This window comes from Vicugna pacos, chromosome 12 (genome assembly GCF_048564905.1).
Source record: "Vicugna pacos chromosome 12, VicPac4, whole genome shotgun sequence".
Lineage (NCBI taxonomy): Eukaryota > Metazoa > Chordata > Mammalia > Artiodactyla > Camelidae > Vicugna > Vicugna pacos.
Window position 1 is genome coordinate 503,314 of NC_132998.1, and position 17,212 is coordinate 520,525.

General features: G+C 39.2%; 3 protein-coding genes and 1 pseudogene across 3 annotated transcripts in view; 1 reads left to right on the top strand and 3 right to left on the bottom strand.

The window, feature by feature from the left end:
• The window catches only part of LOC140700339 (olfactory receptor 6C2-like), a 105,878-nt gene that overhangs the window by 71,071 nt on the left and 17,595 nt on the right, over nucleotides 1-17,212 (bottom strand). The gene's annotated exons all lie outside the window — the stretch shown is intronic.
• The window catches only part of LOC102533739 (olfactory receptor 6C2-like), a 92,054-nt gene that overhangs the window by 57,224 nt on the left and 17,618 nt on the right, over nucleotides 1-17,212 (bottom strand). The gene's annotated exons all lie outside the window — the stretch shown is intronic.
• LOC140700341 (olfactory receptor 2AP1-like) lies at nucleotides 7,945-8,757 on the top strand. Its single transcript, XM_072973838.1, has one exon. It carries the CDS (start codon nucleotides 7,945-7,947, stop codon nucleotides 8,755-8,757), a length of 813 nt encoding a protein of 270 aa, XP_072829939.1.
• On the bottom strand, nucleotides 13,628-16,056 carry LOC140700342 (lymphoid enhancer-binding factor 1 pseudogene; annotated as a pseudogene).

A 17,212-nucleotide genomic window follows, 5' to 3' on the forward strand; every position in this document is an offset into this window, starting at 1 on the left:
ACTATAGAAGTAAACAGCCTCAAAATCTCAGTGACTTAAATAATCAAAGTTTATAACCTCTCATACTATATGTTCAATGTGGGTCAAAGTCCTGTAAACAAAACTAGCTAAAGAAATGTGGCAGACCAAATTACTGCCATGAAATTTGTAGTGAAATGTTGGTGGGAATGTAAACTGGGGTGGCCACTATACAGAACAGTACGGAGGTCCCTTTAAAAACTAAAAATAAACTTACCATATGATCCAGCAATCCCACTCCTGGCCATATATCCAGAGGAAACTCTAATTCAAAAAGACACATGAACCCCAATGTTGACAGCAGCACTATTTACAACAGCCAAGACATGGAAGCAACCTAAGTGTCCATCAACAGATGACTGGACAAAGAAGATGTGGCATATATATACAATGGAAAACTACTGAGCCATAAAAAAGAATGAAATAATGCCATTTGCAGCAACATGGGTGGACCTAGAGACTATCATATTAAGTGAAGTAAGTCAGAGAGAGAAAGAGAAGTCACATGATATCAGTTATAGGTGGAACCTTAAAAAAAATGATACAAATGACCTTACTTACAAAACAGGAATAGACTCAAAGACACTGAAAACAAACTTACAGTTACCAAAGAGGAGAGCAGCAAGGGGGGGATAAATTAATTTTGGGATTACATATACACACTACTATATATACAATATATAAACTACAAAGACCTACTGTGTAGCACAGGGAACTATATTCAATAACTTCTAATAACCTATAATGGAAAAGAATCTGAAAAGAACATACATATATATTATGTATAACTGAATCACTTTGTTGTACACTTGAAACTAACACAACATTGTAAATCAACTATACTTCAATTAAAAACAAAAACTGGAAAAATAACATATGAGATCGCTCATATGTGGAAACTTAAAAAAAAAAAAACAAAGCACAAATACAAAACAGAAATAGACTCACAGACATGGAATACAAACTTGTGGTTGCCAAGGGGGCGGGGGGTGGAAAGAGATAGATTGGGATTTCGAAATTGTAGAATAGATAAACAAGATTATACTGTATAGCACAGGGAAATTATACACAAGGTCTTATGGTAGCTCACAGAGAAAAAAATGTGACAATGAATATATGTATGTTCATCTATAACTGAAAAATTGTGCTGTACACTGGAATTTGACACAACATTGTAAAACGATTATAAATCAATAAAAAATGTTAAAAAACAAAAACTGTAGTGAGACAGACTGAGGAAAACAATGTCTCATGGTTTCATCTTTTAAAAATAGAAATCATATCATGTCACTTTCTTTCTTAAAACCCTCTGAGAGCTTCCCATTACTTAAATTCCAAATTCTTCACCACAGTCCACAAGGCACTACCTCAACTAGCTCTGGCCCAGCTCTTTCAACACTCTGCCCTCGGCACTGACTAACAGGCCCAGAAGAGGTAACAATTACAGCTGATGTTCCTTCTCCTAAGAGAACTTCAGAACGAATTACATCCTGTTATTTCCTCCCTGTCAACTTAATCACTACCAGAAAACTCTCTAGATCATCCTTCATTACCCCCGAGTGATCTGTCATCTTCAAAATCCTCTGAAAATTCTCAGCACACCTGTCCTTCACATATTTCTGATCCTGGAGAGGGGGTAGGTACCCTCCTGCCTCTCCACTGCCTTTTTTTTTTCTTATTCACGAGATAGTCAGTAGAGTAACATTTGTTGATGGTCTACTTACACCAAGACTGCAAAAAACGCTGCAGATAAATGGGTGAAAAGTCATGGTTCTACCCTCAAGGCCCTTATAACCAGTAGGAGACCTCATGGTAAGTATTATAGCAGAAATACACCAACGCAATCAAAAGGGAGAGGACAGAGCAGATACTACCACCTGGAGAAGTTAGGGAGCATCTCATATATGTATTCTCTTATCCTTAATTCTCTTCCATTCTTTTGTCATATTCCCATTCATTATTATACAATGGATGATATTAAAACTAATTATCTTATTGGAGAGAGAAGAGAAATTTAATATTTCTTTTTCCTTTTTAAAAAAAATTTTTGAAGTGCAGTTGATTTACAATGTCAGTTTCAGGTATACAGCAAAGCGATTCAGTTATACATACACATACATGTTTTGTTTTCTTTTCAGATTCTTTTCCATTCTCTCCATTGTCCTTTATTTTCAAAACCTGTAATTCCGTTAAAGCACATGTCATCAGATTGTTTCACTCCTTGTTCAACTACTCCCTCAGGTATCTTGTTGGTTCACTGATAAATTTAGCAACTGGCTTACCCCAACTCTACCACTTACTCCTGGTTTGATTGTTTGGTGACTTGAATAGCTACAGAGATTGATGCACTGAACCAGTGTGATGTTCTGTGGGCTGGTGAACTCGGCTTGGCTCAGCTGGCTGGCTCTACTTCAAGCTGTGGGTCTGTTCACGACACTGAGGACAAGAGGACCTAAGAAACAAGTAGCTGGATTCCATGGTAAGACACACGCTTGCCCAGGGGAAGAAGATAAATTCCAAGACACTGTCGTTTCCTGCTTCCTCAGTGAAGTTTCTGGGATTCCAGGTGTCTAAGGGCATATCAGGGTATACCTTCAAATTAGAATAAAAATTACTACATTTTGTACCTCCTAAGAGGAATCAAAAAGTACAATACACTACATTGATGAGATAATATACACCACATTGGTGACTGCTGTTCTGGCCCACGTACTAAGTAATCCATAAAACTGCTCATAATAAGGGAAAGCTCTCCAGATGGCCCAGACTTTGATGCAAGCAGAGTCCTTATGACTCTCTGGATTTCACTGTATTCAAAGTGTCGGTGGGAGATCAGGACACAGTGTAGAATTTGTGGCATGCTCCCGTAGGTAAGTCTGAATACAAACCCCCTAAGATAAATCCACACCATCTTTAGCAATTAACTTGCTGTTCTGAGAAATAAGTGTTTTGCTCATTACTGGGCCTGGCACAGACTGAATGTCTATTCATGGGGCAAGCTAAAAACATGCACCTTGAACTACTCATCATGAACTGAGTGAATATTTTTCAAAGTCATAAAAATAGAAGTGTCTGAAAATGCCCCAGCTTCAAGTGGAAGTGAGACATAGGAGATGAAGCTCATGCAGACCCTTCAAGGCAGAAGCAACGTGCACAGGCAGAAGGCTCGCACTCCTGATGTATTACCTCTTCCTCTGGTGCCTCTCCTACCTCAAACCACACCTGTAACTTCATGTTTGGTGGGGGTCAGGGAGGCGGGTTCCCAATGACTAATGGACTAGGGAAGAGAAAATAAAGCCTTCTTTACAGATGGCTCTGTGCAATATACTGACATGAGCCAGCGGTGGACTAGCATGGTGTTACAACACCAATGAGGCACGGCCATGAACAGTAGTTGGGAAGGGAAATCATCCCACCAGCAGAACTTTGATATTAACAGTTGTCACTCTGTCTGGAAGGAGAGATGTCTAGAGAGTTAGACCTATACCATTCAGTGCTTAGAAGATAATGGTTTGTCTATATAATCAGAGACTTGGAATGAAAAAAAAGTTGGAGGATTGGTTAACCAGGAGGTTTGGGGCAGAGGAACAAGGATGGACCTCTCACAGTGTGACTGAAGCTGAGGACACTTGTAATACCTTATGACTGAGTGCTCGCCGTAAGTCTCCTTCAGCAAACACACACATCCACCACGCACATCTATCAGAAACTTGGTAGACTTTTCCTTTTCAGGGCACAAAAGACTAAAGTGAAGGGAAAGGGGCTAATGGGGAAAACGCTAAACCCTCTACATAGCTCGTGTTACCTGACCAATGTAAGATTACCACGGCAACAGAAGGCAAATGGCCTCCTACACCTTGTTCTTTAGGAGGCATATGGTGTTAGGAACATTAAACAAATAATTAAGGTATGTCGTCCAGCATTATGCACAATATAATGAAGGTGTGTTGTGTAGTGTTATGCGTAGCACATGGTAAATGGCTCAAAAAATATACTGTTCTAGTTCCCACGATTATTTTTCATCGTTGTCATTACTCCAGCTTCCACGAGGCTTTTGAACTATACTGATGCTCTCCTGCTAACTTCCTCAGCATCTCTTTGGACTTCTTCTCCAGTCCCTTATTAAAAGTTCAATTCCAGAGTTCTCAGCAAATAGGGTTCACTGGCACGCTCTGAATGGGGGTCTCCTGGGATCTTTCTCTCCTTCCTCATCTGATTATGCTGAGGTCTCCCCAGAACAGAATATTTAAAATATGCTTCCATCTGGTGTAAAATCAGAAGCAGCACATATCCAGGCTCTGATGAGTCAGAATGGAGGAAACAAGACTTTGAAGGGAGGGTGGTTTCTATTATCACTACCATAAACACATTTAACTTAAATAAATCACACCTCAAAGGATTACCTGCTGGCTGGGGGGCATTTTACATTTAATGTGGAGATAACAAGTGGCAAATGACAGCTAAGCTGATATACAGCAGGAGGAGTAGGAGCTTTTCTACCAAATTGTCATAAGTTTGTGAACTTTTGAGATGAATTAGGTCAGTAAGTAGCGGTGGGAAAGCAGACAAGTTCAGTTTTATGCCACCTTTCCTCCACATCTGACTTCTAAACTGCGATTCATTCCATAGAGGTGCACGGGTAAAACCCTACAGAACTTGCCCTGAAAGCCAAGTGTAAGTATATTCTCAGCTTCTAGTTAAATCAGTGTTACCTGTTTGTGATTATAGAGCATGAAATTATATTACTGTGATTTTTCTTAATTAAAAAGTAACTCACGCTTGTTTTACAGTATTCATGGAATACAGACAAATAGAAAGTAAAAAGAGACAGCTCCCCTTATGTCCTCCACTTCCTCATCTAACTCCATAAAAGCAATACTGAAAATTTCTCCAGATCTATGTGATTACGCACATAAAAATATAGTTTTAGAGCATGTATGATATATACTTTTTAACCTAAATGGGATAATACACTACTGTTCGGCAGCTTGCTTTATTCACTTAGCAATATATCAAATACATCTTTCCAAGTGAGTTCACATAAATATTTCCCATTTATTTGTATTGGTGTATTGCATTTTATAGTTTGGATGTGCCAAAGTTATTTAGTCACTTCCACATTGACGGAAATTTTAATTGTTTCCAAGTTTTTACATTTATAAACAAGGCTATAATGAACATCCTTGTAAAATGATTGAAACAGAATTATCATAGAATTTATATAGAATATGGATGTGAAATTTTGAATGATAACATACATCTGTTCACCAAAGACCATCAATTAATGACCAGGAAGTGCAAGAACCTGGACATTCAGGTACTGGATGACATTTTCAGGTTCCACACATCCTGTGATTGGGACATTCTTAGGGACAATGGCAAAGATGGCTCTCTGGTGTTCCAGATAGGCACATGGGCCAGGGATATATGGAGCGGGGCTAAGGATTTCTTTATTTCAGGAAACTTAAAAGATCAGAACAATATGAAAATGCCTAATTGATTCTAAAATTCAAAGCTTCTTTCTTGGAATGAATGCCAACATTTCTGAAAAAGAATATTATGACCACATAATCTGGTAGCCCACTTCCTGGTTCTGTGTTTGGGCTGTACCTGTATCTTATGGAAAGTGACTCAGCCCATCAAGGGAGCTTAGAGAGCACAGATGGAGGAGTCCAGGTACAAATGAACACCTCCCTCTAAGTGTCAGGGGTAAGAATTTAAAGTAGTTCCTGAAAGCCCCTCCTGAAATCATGTGCTCTCTGAGGTTTCTCTTTCCATCAGTGACAGGTCAGTATTACGAAAACAAAGCATGAAGGAGTTCTGTGCCCAAACAAACTTTACATGCATTAAGTCATTTAAAAATTATTGTATTCCCCTCACCCTCAGTAACACATAACAGAAATACAGATTTTTATTTTTTGGGGATAGAGGAGCACCAACTATGAACAAGGAAAATCTCAAAATACAGCCTTGCTAACAGAGGCCTGGCTCTCAGCCCCTAAAATCTCACCAGAGACTACATGACTCATTGATCATTCATCAGTGGAAGAGAGAAGGGAAGTGGTAACATCAATTTATAGATTGAAGAGACTTTACCCTAGACTAACTCTTGAAAGTTCCTATTCATTGTCAGACAAAAAAAGCTAGGAAAATGCACAGTTTATATGGTTGACTTTCAAGGACAAAGGGTAAACAGAGAACAAAATGGGGGGAGGGGGTAAAAGAAAGAGAAGGGCACCACCTTTTTTCATTTATTTAATAACCATGTATTTTGATTATACTGTGTGTTTTTGCCAATGTTACTGGGGACTAAAAGAACATCAAAAGAGAAAGAATGTATTTATGAAGAGCCTGGCATAAAACCAACACTACAGTCATTCAGCAGGTGTTGGTTCTCTTGCCCTTCCTCTGCATTTAAGGAACTCACAGTCTGTTTTGGGGAAAGGTGACATATACACAGAAAACAGAAAATGGTCAATGCCTGAAAAGAATGCATCCTATGTGTTAATTCTTATCTTAGAATCAGACATCTCTCTGCATTTATTCTGTGTCACAGATTTTCAGATACTCATTTTGATGTAAAAATTCCACACAGAGTGCACCCAGTCTGGAAGGCAGTATGGTGGTATCCAGCAAAACTGAAAATAGAATTATCATAGGATCCAGCAAGATATGCTGCTGGGTATACACCCGAAAGAAATGAAAGTAGAATTTTGAAGATATATTTGCACACCCATGTTTACAGCAGCATTTTCACAATAATCAAGTGATGGAAGCAACCCAAACATCCACTACAGATAAATAGGCAGGCAAATGTAATATATATGTACAATGGAATATTATTTAACCTTAAAAAGGGGGGAAATCCTATCACATGGTACAAGATAGATTAACCTTGAGAACATTATGCTAAGCAAAATAAGCCAGTCACAAAAAGACAAGTATTGTACATAAGTTATCTGCTGAAAATGGCTTTGAGAACTTGAGAATTGTGGAGAAGTTTAAACAGAAGTTAAGTAATTTTTATTACAAATTTACGGTAAAATGTATAATAAAAAGATGTAAATATTCAGAAACCTGTTCCTTATCAATAAGCAAAAACTAATTACATGAATTCTCAAAGTATGGTATAAATAGCCCCCTAATCATTCAAGTTATTCATGAGAAATTTGTAAGTAAGGCTTGCAACTTTTGATTCCAGTTATATTTTTCTAGCCAGAGAATATCACATACTTATTAATATAATAGACATGGATACGGAAGAAAATTATAGCAGGGATCTGATTGGAGAGGTACCATCTATTTCTCTGCTAAAACCATCTAAGACAGGAGAACTAGGGCCTGAGGGAAAGCTGACACTGGCAGCAAAGATTTACAGACTGATAATATTAGTTACAATGGTCCACAAATTCAAAAACATCAAAGGGAAGTTAGGCCATCTTTGGTCACCACAGTTACAACAGCATTGCTGATTCCCTCCTAAAGGCTCCTCAACTGCAGCTAACAGGTGAGCTTTCCTTCTCACACAGAGAACAAGAAAATTACAGGAATGAGGTGTTACTGCCAAATGAGCAGAAGCAATGAAAGAGCAAAACTAGGGCTATCATTCAAAGTGGAAATAAAAATAGAAAACAGAAAAAGATCACGTAGGCACTGGTTTAGAAGACAGGCTAGGAGAGCTGAGGGGGAGCCTGAGAAGGGGCCGCGGAGGACACCCTCCCACGTGAGACTTCAGGGAAATCGTTCTTGTGACGAGTCACCCTCTGTCCCATAGAAAACCTCATCCATGTCAAAATGACAGGAAAAAAGGCATTTGAAACAATTCAATAAGAAAAGCTTAACCTCTTCTAAATGCTCCTGGGCTTCTCTTCCGTTCTCATCACTGACTTCTTTCCTTTGTACCTTCATAGGCAGCAAAGGGCAGCAATGAGAAACCACACCTTTTTGACAGAATTCATTCTGCTGGGACTGACAGACATCCCAGAGATTCAATTTGTAATCTTTATACTTCTCTTCCTCACCTATGTATTCAGCATCTTAGGTAACCTGACAATCATCACCCTTACACTACTGGACTCCCATCTCCAGACTCCCATGTATTTCTTCCTCCGGAACTTCTCCTTCCTAGAAATTTTCTTTACAACCACTTTTACTCCTAGGCTACTGTTCAGCATCTCAACCGGGAACAAGAGCATCAGCTTTGCTGGCTGCTTCATTCAGTATTTCTTTGCCATATTCCTTGGGGTCACAGAGTTTTACCTTCTGGCTGCCATGTCCTATGACCGCTATGTGGCCATCTGCAAACCCCTGCATTACACGACCATCATGAGCAACAGAGTCTGCATCCAGTTGGTTCTCTGCTCCTGGCTGGGGGGATTCCTCATCATTGTATCCCCAGTCGTCCTAACCAGTCAACTGGATTTCTGTGCCTCCAACATGCTGAATCATTATTTTTGTGACTATGGACCCCTCATAGAAATATCCTGCTCAGACACACGACTCCTGGAGCTGGCTGACTTTATCTTAGCAGTTGTGACCTTGGTGGTCACCCTGGTGATGGTGATTCTCTCCTACGCAAACATCATCTGGACCGTTCTGAAGATCCCCTCTGCTCAGCAAAGGAAGAAGGCCTTTTCCACATGTTCCTCCCACATGATTGTCATCTCCCTCTCTTACGGCAGCTGCATCTTCATGTACATAAAACCCTCAGCAAAAGAAGGATTTGCCTTCAATAAGTAGCTGTGCTCAACACCTCAATTGCCCCTTTACCCAACCCTTTCATTTACACCCTAAGGAATAAACAAGTAAAACAAGCCTTCAAAGATGTGTCCAGAAAGATTGTGAGTCTTTAATGAATGTAAAGACCTCAAACTCAAAAGAAAATCTGAAGAGTAATAATATTCTTGAATTCCTCCCCATGAAAACAAAGGCAGAACTCCTTTAACCCTCTCCTTAGTAAAATAGCATCTCAGATGAATTTATCATAAAGAAGTGTCAAAGTTATATTCCAGACTTGCCAAGGAGTGGGGGGACGGAATCTTCCAAAACCAGTTCAAATATTTCTTCCCAGTAAACATATTTTTGAGCCAGACATTTTAAAATTTTACAAGAAATCTAAAACAATACCACTCTTCTCATGACTTTTTTGCAGATTATAGTTATTTTAAATAAAAATATATTATTTGTAAAAAAAACTTGTGCTAAAAAGAAATGTTTGTTTTACAATTATTCTAAAACAAATATATAGATTTTTAAGTTCTCAGTTTAATTTCTAATAAGATTAAAAATGGATATAGATATAACCACTTAATAAATTTTTATACAAAAAAGATGTAGCTAGGTAACACTGTCAGTCTGAGTACAAAAATGGAATAACTGGATAAAATTACTAGGACTGTCACAAGACTGATGGTCCTGGGCTTATTGGAAAAGTTTAACTTTACAAATGAGGCTCTTAATTTCATGAAAGTCTTTAAGAAAGTTGTGCAAACATATTTTCAGAAATACTAGACATTTTCCAGAAGAGGCTAGTAATTACATTTTGCAATAAGGCTTTATTTCACTCTTGGAAAAAAACACCATCTTCTCTTAAGGTTGAGACAATTTTCTTCCTCATTATTCTTGCTCTGAGAATTCTAAAACTGTCTCCTTTTAGACATTTAATACAAAAAGGATTTTCAGTTGTAGGGTTGATACTTATGACTCTACCTCTCCTTCCAGTCATGAAATTAGAATGAAAACTATCACCAGGGGCATCGCCAACAGAGTGAATATCCAACTTCCTCTTAAGGGAAGATTCAGAAGAGTAAGACTCTTCAGCCATGTTGCAATGGACAAAACCTACAGCACTCTGAGTGACCCTGAGCTGTAGAGGACATATTTTGGAGATGAACTTGAGGAGGCTGAGTGAAAGAACTGCCTAAGGATGCCTCAGGGGAAAACATCCACATTTTTTAAGGATTTGTTTTTTAAAGTGTAGTTAAAGTGGGGAGGGCAAAAAAGCCTATATGGTGTAAGGTGTCTGCATCCTTTGAGGTAAAATCTTGATTCTAAGTGGACTGGGGAAAGTTAAGCATGCATATTGTAACTCCTACAGAAATGACTTCAAAAATTAAACACAGAGACACAGTCAAAATCACAAGAAATAAGTGAATTTAAATGGAATCATAAAAAAACTTCAAATAACTGAAAAGTAGGCATGAAAAGGGAAACAGAGGAAATAAACAGATAATAATAAAATGATGGACATGACTCCAAACAGATCAATAATCACATTAAATATAAATGGTCCAAAAATGCCATTTAAAATAGAGATTATCAGAATGGATTTTTTCTAAATGACATAACTATATGCTGTCTAGGTGAAATTCTCTTTGAATATAATGATTTATGTAGGTTAAAAGTAAATAATCTAGAAATATATACCATGAAGACACTAACTACAAGAAGAGTCGATTCACCAAGAAGACATCCAAAATGCATTTGTACTTAAAAACACAATTGCAAATTATGTAAGTTAAAACATATAATTCAAACAAGAAATAGAAAATCCACAGTTGTAACTGATGACTTCCACACCCCTCCCTCAGTAATACATATAATTAGCGGACAGAAAATAAGCAAGGATATAGAAGAACTGAACAACACTATCAAATCAATTAGATATAATTGACATTTATAGACGATTCCACCTAAAACAGGAGAACACAGAGCCTTTTCACATGCACATGGACTATTTACCAAAACAGACCATACCCTGGGTCACAGAACAAACCTTAGCAGATTTTGAAAAACTGGAATAATATAAAGTATGTTCTCAACTCATAATGGAACTAAACTTGAAATTAGTAATAGAAACGTAACAGAAAATTCTCCAAGCACTTGGAAATTAAACAGCACACTTCTCAATAATTCATAGGTCAAAGAGGAAGTCTTAGTTAGCATCTCCATTGTCTCAGTAACCACCTTTGTGTGTGTGTTACAGAAGATGAGTGAATTCTGGGCATCGAATGTGAAATACTGTTAGCTATAGTCACATGGAGTATGTTAGATTCCCAGAACTTATTCATCTTATAACTGGAAGTTTGTACCCTTTGACCAACATGTCCCTATTTTCCCACTCCTCAGCCCCTGGCAACTATCAATCTATTCTTAGTTTCTGAGTTCAGATTTTTTAGATTCCATATAAAAGTGAGATAGCACAATATTTGTCTTTTTCTGTCTGATTTATTTCACCTACCATAATACTCCCAAGGAACATTCATGTTATTGTAAATGGGAGAATTTCTTTCCTTTATGGCTAAATAATACTCCATTGTGTGCGTATCCATCATCCTTTGACAGATGCTTAGATTATTTCCATACCTTGGCTATTGTGAAGGATGCTCCAGTGAACATCAAAATGCAGATATCTCTTTGACATACTGATTACACTCCTTCAGATATGTGTATATATATCCTAGAAGTGCAATTGCTGCATTGTGTGATAGTTCAATTTTTAATTTTTTAAAGAATCTCCATACTGTCTCCATAGTGGCTGTACCAATTTACATTTCCAGCAGCAGTGCACAAGGGTTCCCTTTTCTCCATATCTTTGCTGACACTTATTTCTTGTCTTTTTGATAACAGCCATTCTAAGTGGTGTGAGGTAATATTTCATTGTGGTTTTGATTTGCATTTCCCTGTTGTCGGTTACAAAATTCTGGTTTTTTAAGTGAAAAAAAAAAGTGAATGAAGGGCCACAAATGGCAAAGTATCTTTCTTTCTCATGCGTGAATTGTATTCCATTACATATACGTATGCTGCATCTTCATTATCTATTCAACTATTGACGTGCACTTAGGATGCTTCCACATCTTGGCAATTATAAATAATGTTGCTGTTAATAGCAAGGTGTATGTATCTTTTTTAATTAATTTTTATTTTGTTGTTGGCTTTATTTCTTTGAAAACTATGTAAGTTTGAAAAGCTAAAGCTCTAAATGTTCTTAGAAACAATGAACAGTACATACATGTAAACTAAAAAATACATGTGCAGTGAAAAAAATGAGCTATCAAGCCATGAAAGACATGGAAGAAACTTAAAAGACATATTATTAGTAAATGAAAGAAGCCAGTCTGAAAAGGCTACAAACTGTACGATTGCAACCAAATGACATTCTGGAAAAGGCACAGCTACAAAAACAATAAAAAGATCATGGTTTCCAGGGGTTTGGGGAGAGGGAGGGAGGGAGGAATGAACAGATGGAGCACAAGGGATTTTTAGGTATGATACTATAGTGGTGGCTACAGGACATTACGCATTTGTCAAAGATCATAGAATTCACAACATCAAGAGTGAACCCTAATGTAAATTATGGACTTTGGTTGATAATAATGTGCCCATGCTTGTTTATCGATTGTACCAAATATGACACACTGATGAGGGATGTGGAGGGTAGGGGAGTATAAATGTGTAGGTGGGGACGGCTATGTGGGAATTCTGTATTTTTTTGCTCAGTCTGCTGTAAACCTGAAACCAATCTAAACAGTCTATTTTTTAAAAAGTAATCTCATTAAATGTCATGGCTTTAAATAATGAAAAAAAAAAGAAACTGATGTTGCAGTTTTTACTATTATTATCATCATTATTGCATCACTTCCCACAGGGCTTTTCTCCTGTAACTGATCCCCTTGTGACAGCTTCCTCACGAGTCTCTTTGGAACACCTTCCCTAATTACCTGATAAAAGTTAATTCCCAACATTATTTTTTTAAAAACTAATTAAAATTTTCTGGACCTGGATCCCAGGACAATATTTTATCCCCCAATGTCTCTGCTGAGTAAACTAGATAAAATGTGTATCACTCAAACTGGTATAAAATTGAAAAGAAGTCCATAACCAGTCTTCAGACCAAATGGAGAAAATGAGACTTTGAAGAGTAAAATGTTCCTCTATTTTTCAAATAGTTTAAATAAGGCAGCATCTTCAGGATTTACAGGTCCAATTATAAACGGGATCAGTGTATAAAAAGGGCAGTAACGAGTGCTTGGTTACAGGTAAGGGGAGCTAGAAACTCTTTCTTTCCAAACTAGTGCCTAAGAAGCCTGTGTGCTTTGTGAACAATCAGGGAATCAAGTAGTGTTAGAAAAGTGGAATACATGTTACATTTTATTCCACTTCTTCCACCACATCTGACTTCTCAAATTTGACTCACCCTTCAGTGTATCAAGAGGTAAGATCCCTCAGCAATTTTTCTGACTGTCAAAAAGTATGTCCACAGTTCACTGACATCACCCTTCTATGATGACAGATTATATAAGATCCACTTCAATGTGATTAACTCTCATTCAGGCTTTTTTTTTTAATGTTTAAATGATCAAGATGGGTACCATGTAAAAGGGAAAGTCTTTCATTTTTCATGCAGTGGCATTCCAGAAATAGCTATCACTGACCGTTTGGTATTTTTCTAGACATTCTTCTATGCACTTTAAGAAATATGCACATAAATTTCCAGTTTCTTCCACAGATACAACCACAATATATATAATGAGAAACAATCTAATTCACTAGCAGTATGTTGTATCACGTTGAAGCCAGTATGAATAAATTTCACACTTTATTCCAAATGGAAATGGTTGTCAGTTCTTTACTTATTCACCTATTGGTGGAATTTTTATTGTTTAGTTTTTCATTATTACAAATACCGATGAAATGAACATCTTAGAACAATTATATACACAGACTTGTGCTGGTATTTCTCTGAAACGGAAATATAAATTTTTGAATGATAATACAGAGAAATTCCTTAAAGACTAAGGCTTGTGAACAGAAGCCTGAGCCTCCCAATCACAGGGTGACGTTGCCTTGACATTACAGTCCAGTGGCTACAACGATCCAAGGGCAAGGGTGGTCCTACACTATGAAATTGTTCTGGATAAGCACCCACCTCAGAGGGCATCTTGAAGATCCTTAGTTCCAGTGATACTGGAAGATCAGAACAAAGATAAGTGCCCAAAAGGATCCTTGACCCTGGCAGGTTCTTTTCTGGGAGGAATCCTTACTAGTCCTTAAGTGACCAGACTGACTCTTCTCTCTACTTTTTGGTTAAGAGTCACATCTACGTCCTGGAGACTAAGGGAACATAAGAAGGGATCCAGGTCCACTAAACATTTCTCCCTGACTGTTTAAGCAGTTAAAGAAAGCTCTCCTAGAATTCTACCCATCTGTTATCTCTCTCCCATCAGTTAAAACCAAGAGAAAGGGAGACATAAAGAAAAGAGTGCAATATTGCAAAGCTTTCTCCAGCAATGCTACCAGGCTCAAAAGTCCGAACACATAAAAAGAACTATTTGCTCCTGCACTGGAGGGTTGGAGATTGTTACTAGGCAAAGCCAAAGGATACAGCAGGTGTCCGATATGTTCAGGAGAGCAGCAACAAAGCAAATCACCAAGGGCATTAAGGCTGCAGAAAGATGAGACATTACTACCAGGATCTTAGAGAGGGGTTTCATCGGTATGAGAAGAAAACAAAACAAAGTATGGATAAAGGGGTAAACATTTGAATGCAGGAGACGAATTAAGGTGGGCCAGCTGACTACTGTGTTGTTCTGAGAAAAGGGCTTCGGAAATAGAGCTGCCTACACGGGAACTTCAGTAAACAGATTTTGTGAAGGGCTAGTTGAGACAAACAGACACTCTGTTTGGATCAGATGGACAAAGGGATTTACCATTTCAAGAGAAATCGACATCCTCCCCTCAATATTCCCAAGTTTTGGTGTCCTTCTCATCACTCATTTCTCCTCTTCTCAGCTTCGCAGGCAGCAATATTAACAATGAAAAACCACACCTATATGACAGAATTCATTCTGCTGGGACTGACAGACATCCCAGAGATTCAGAGTATCATCTTCATACTTCTCTACTTCTTTTTTTGTTTGTTTGCACTGAAGACTGAATTTTTAATATATCTGCACAACATATTGGTTTATACTGTGATCATAGATGTTCAAAACTGGCATTTTGAAAATGACCGTTTGATGCTTTTCTTCTGTTTTTTTGAATCCTTGCTTGGAGTTGACATCTGATGGGATGTGTGATGGGTGTGATCCTGGAGAAAAGTGCTTGTCGCTGTAAGTGATGAGGAGGGTGAGAGGATGGACTGCATGGGATGGCTGCACCACGGGCACTTTATTTGATGTTCTCGGGATGGGTGGAGAAAGAGATCCATTTGACATGTATGGGTCATTATTCATATTTGGCATCATTATGTACCCTGAATAACTCGAGTAAGAGGGTCCCTTGTTGTAGAGGCCTCCATCTGGATGCTTTCCTTCATCAGGGTGTTCTCTGGCCTTGTCATGGTAGGACTCCTGAGAAGTTTGTGCTTGTCTGGCCACCTCGTGTCCGTTGCTCGCCGGGATGATTTCGGACTCGTTAACCAAGGAGGACTTGATGTCGGCTAAGTCACCTTCCTCCTCAGGGTGACTGATTTCGGCGAAGATCTTCTCCTTCTGGGGATCGCCCTCGTCCTTGAAGGGAATCATCTCGTCCGTGGCGCAGAGTTCCGGGTCCCCCCCGCCGCCGCCGCTGCCCCTGAGAGTTGGGGCATCCCGACCACTCTGTAATCTCCGCTCCGCTGGGGGAGCACCCCAGGCGACAGCAGAAAAAAGAATGGGTCAACGAAAGGTGGGGGAAGAAAAGGAGAATTGGAAGGATGCGTGAGGGAGGAGAGCGGGCGGAAGCCGGGCCGGCGAGCACGGGGCTGGCGGCCGACAATCAGAGCAGCTGCAGCGGCGCCCGAGCCCGGGCAGCCGCCTGCGCCTTCCCACTCTGCCGAGACCAACGCCGGCGCCCGTTCCCAAGGCCGAAGGACACAGAACTGCTTGGGCCGCCGCAGCCGGCGCCTCTGGGGGCGTCTGCGCGGCGCGCGCTAGGCTAGGCTAGGCTGCCGCAGCGGCCACCCCACGCCACCAGAGTCTCCCGGGTCTGCGCGCGGTGGACGCCGGTTCCGGAGGAGGTTCGACTCTCCAAAGTGCACAGGAGGGTCCGTCGGCGCGTCTCTACGCAAACCTCTCCACCCTAGCTTCCCTGGATGCCAATCTGGGAGTTTGTTTCCCGAGAAAAGAAGGGAGCTGGGCAAAACGACTCCCTTTGCCCCAGTAGAGACGGTGCAAGGAGAATCAGAAGACAACGAAATGTCCACTTCCTGAAGATCCCCTCTGCTCAGCAAAGGAAGAAGGCCTTTTCCACGTGTTCCTCCCACATGATTGTCATCTCCCTCTCTTACGGCAGCTGCATCTTCATGTACATAAAACCCTCAGCAAAAGAAGGAGTTACCTTCAATAAGGGAGTGGCTGTGCTCAATACACTAATTGCCCCTTTACTCAACCCTTTCATTTACACCCTAAGGAATAAGCAAGTAAAACAAGCCTTCAATAATATGGCCAGAAAAATAGGGCATCTTTATTCATTTTAATAGCCTCAAAATCAATGGAAATTCTGAATGATTCATGAAGTTACTCCAAATGATAATTTGAGCTTCTGATATCTGCTTTTGTAAAAGTTATTTCTCAGATAAACTGTGATCGCATTTGGAAATTTAGTTTCAAATCTGCCAGCAAGAGAGAGGTATTCAAAGAAGTTCAGATTTTTTTTTCTACTAGGTATCTCTTAATAAAGAAGGCAAATTAGGAAAGTAATATATTTAGAGTACATAAAAAACAGAACTGTCTGATTAAAAATGATTTTACTCATCATAATTGTGGTGATCAGCTGAGTGACTAAGTCCACCTTCCCATGAAGGGCTCTTAATCTTACCAATCGCTATCTCAGAAGAGATTATACATGATGTCACACACACAAAAGAAGTCTACTTCATATAAACTCAGGTTTTAAACAACTTTCTTTCTCAAGCTTCTCCCTCCAGCAACTCTTAAAGACTGCATCTCTCTGGCATCTCCTACAGAAAATATTTCCTACTGTAAGGCACAGTGTGGGACCTTGTGATTGCTCATAAGAGTATTTCTAACTCTCATTTGAGGGCTGAAATTAGAATGAAAACTATTATCAAGGAATCATTTGGACTCCACTTAAAGGAAAATTCAGGTGAAGAGATATCTTAGTCCATGTTGGCAATGATCAAAATCTGTAGAACCTAGAGTGTGGCAAGGCACACCTGACTTTCAGCAGCTACGTTTACAGACGGACCTGAGGA